Source organism: Capsaspora owczarzaki (genome assembly GCF_000151315.2).
Source record: "Capsaspora owczarzaki ATCC 30864 unplaced genomic scaffold supercont2.33, whole genome shotgun sequence".
Lineage (NCBI taxonomy): Eukaryota > Filasterea > Ministeriida > Capsasporidae > Capsaspora > Capsaspora owczarzaki.
In genome coordinates this window covers 2,457-5,390 of record NW_011887324.1, presented here as the reverse complement: position 1 = coordinate 5,390, position 2,934 = coordinate 2,457, and the positions used below count along the sequence as shown (strand labels likewise).

At 56.0% G+C, this 2,934-nt stretch overlaps 1 protein-coding gene across 1 annotated transcript; it reads right to left on the bottom strand.

Moving 5' to 3' along the window:
• Positions 1 to 1,702: 1,702 nt before the first annotated feature.
• CAOG_09218 (hypothetical protein) lies at positions 1,703 to 2,290 on the bottom strand (the record flags this gene model as incomplete). Its single annotated transcript, XM_011272635.1, has 1 exon — positions 1,703 to 2,290. One exon carries the CDS (start codon positions 2,288 to 2,290, stop codon positions 1,703 to 1,705), a length of 588 nt encoding a protein of 195 aa, XP_011270937.1.
• Positions 2,291 to 2,934: the final 644 nt, after the last annotated feature.

Sequence of the window (2,934 nt, the reverse complement as noted above, 5' to 3'; positions counted from 1 at the left end):
GGATGAGACTTGCTTTTCGTGACTCGACCGCGCTTTGGGGTGCATGAACGCCTCAAGATCCCATCCCCATCCATGTTTATCAGTATTTTATCGTTTTCTGTGATTAGTGGGCCTAGTCCATAGCACTGGCTGGTGGCAGAAACTTGACTGCGCTGAATTCCTCTTCGCGCTTGAGTCTGTCTCTTCAAGCTGATCTACCTCAAACAGATCGTGCTTCAGACCAGGTCTATGACATGTAACCGATAGTATCATCAATTCTAGTTACGTGGCTATCCAGGATGAGGCATGAAACCAATGTTGTACCCCTAGAATCATGTTCCTTCGGCGAGCTAGTTTTGCTGAACCAACTCCGTCTGTCTACGCTAGCTAAATCGTCTAAAACCGTACCCATATGGAATAGATAAAATTAAATACATAAATTAAACAATAAAACACAAGAGCAGCGGACTAAACACCCTTCAAGCCTTCGTTACGTGCGGTGTCCAGCAGCGGGCGGCATCAGCGAGCCACTTGAACCGCACATGCTCGGCAATCAGGAGCGACAAGGGAGGTACGGCTTGAGATCTAGAAGGTTGACCAACGTTGGGCGGAGGTGGATCGGTAGGGACCCACGGCCACGGGTTAGACGTGGATGCCTGCAAGTCTTCTGCTGACACGCCGAGCCGTGCAATCCTCTCGGCCATCCACAAGGCGAGCCAACCACAAGTCCAAGGAGGTTCCTCCGTCTGGCCAGGCCCTTGGTGCCCGTAGATAGAACCCGGCTCGGGAACAAAGCTCCATTCAGTCGAGTCCGGCAAGAACGATTTAACAATTTCGACGCCGGTTTCTTCAGTCCCTCGAAAATGCGGATGGTGAAGGTTTTCCGATGCAGCACAACGAGGAACCAGTGCTGCTCTCGATTCGCTGGAAAGATGACAAGGCCATCTTCCGATGCAGCGACTGTGTCAGACAATGAATCGTTGCACTCCGAGAACATGATTTCTCGGTTGGAGTGACCTCGCAGTGATCTGTCCATGTCAGCAGTCCCGTTGGCGTTGAAGGTCTGCTGCTTAGGCAATCGATTACCTCATGCTGTGAGTCACCGCTCTCCGCAATCAAGCAACCGCGGTCCAACCTTAACACACACACACACACATCATACCCAAAAGGTGACTTTGACCCCATTTTGCGAGGTAATGTTTGCTTGTTGCAGGCGCCCGAAGCAAAAGTCAAGCGCTTCAGCGGACATCCACTCAGAGCCCTTGTCGTCGAAGGGCTTCAAGACTTGTCTCGCTGGCAGATGCTCGGACGCATCTATCCCAGGCGAATTGAGCTTGATCGGGATTCTCCCGTCATAGAGCTGAAGGAACTCCTGCACAGTTTGCAAGGCCTTCGGGGACAGGTTGGCGGCCGGTTGGGCAGCTGCTGAGATTGAAGCCGTCGACTCTGCAGACGAGTTGGCGGGCGGTTGGGCAGTGGCGGGGATCAAAGCCATCGGCTCGGCGGACAGTTCGGTGGGCGGTTGGGTCGACTCTGCGGACACGTTGTCGGGCGGTTGAGTAGCGGCTGGGATTGTGCGTGAGACCCGCAGGGGGTGTGAACTGCAAGGCCTGGCAGGCTCTCATGAGCCAACGGTACGCGAGAATTCTAGGCTTGGGGTGCACGGCGAGCTCTTTTTTGATTGCCTCGGGATCTGTCCACATGCTTGCCCACAGACGCATCATCAGGGTCGGCCTCGGTAGTTGAACAAGTTCGGTGAGGCCTGCGGAGGCTGCTTGTTGCGCAGAAGGGCGGCCAGGAGGAGTCTGCGGCGGTTGTGCGGACCTAGTAGCGCAGTCACGCCTGACTGTATGCGGAGGTTGCACGTGCCCTGCATGCGAAACAGAAGAAGAAGGGCGGTCACAAAGAGCAGAGAGAGGCGTGCGTTCTGCTTGGTCGACCTGCATCGGTTCAGCGGACCCAGAATCGTGGATGCGACTGCCTGCATGCGGAGCTGGAGCATGTGCCGTATGCGCAGCATGGGAAACCGATGCATGTGAAGCACGAGCAGGAGCACCAGCAGGACTATGTTGAGCAGGTGCACCAGCAGCAGGGGCTTGAGCAGGTGCTGTCCACCGGACTTTCGTTGCAGCAATATTGCGTCGTGTGACGGGGTCCAGGGGCGAGAAAAGCAACGAGAGCTCGGCAGCAGACACGCTCTTGCCGCTGGGGTGCCCAGGCATCGGAAAGCCAAAGTAGCGCTCTCCACGTCGTCTTCAAGCCTGGCATCAAGCTCCAGTTCTGGGCGCAACACGTTGCGTGCAGTGGGCATCAGCACGACACGGTCATCGTGGTTGTGCTTGACAAGGGAGAACTTGATTTGCTTCTTGTCGTCCTGGGGGAGGTTGCACATGTGATGGAAACACGCGTGCGGGTGCTGAGCGGGGCGACGAGGGTCGTGGCCGGCACGAGAAATTTGGCACGACAGGCGTACTCGGACGCGGCCTTCCCCCCACGAAACAATGAAACGCTGTCAACGCGGTGCAGCAGCTCGACGCACGCCCAGTCCGTGAAGGCATCCGGAGGAGCATTCGTGAGACGGTACCCAAACAGAAACTTGCCAAGATAGCTTCTTGTGTCGATGCGAATCTTGACACGAGGCGCGGTTCTTGGTGCTGCCGGCGCGCTGCAGCATGCCCAACATACGGACTGTGTTTATATAATGTGAGTGCGTGTCACTAGATGTGCTTCGACCCGGTCTTTCCGGAGAAAACGATTGAAAACGTCCTGTCCGCAGCTGCCGCAGCCGCAGGTGTAGCCACTTCGAGGATTTCCATCCTTTCGCGACTCCGTGCCTGCCACGATCACCCCAGAGATCATATGACACTCTAAGCTATGCGACTGGCTGGGAGAACACCGGGGCATTGTCGGAACGACCAGAGCAGACTCGCCCGAATTGGTCGACGAGAAGAGTGA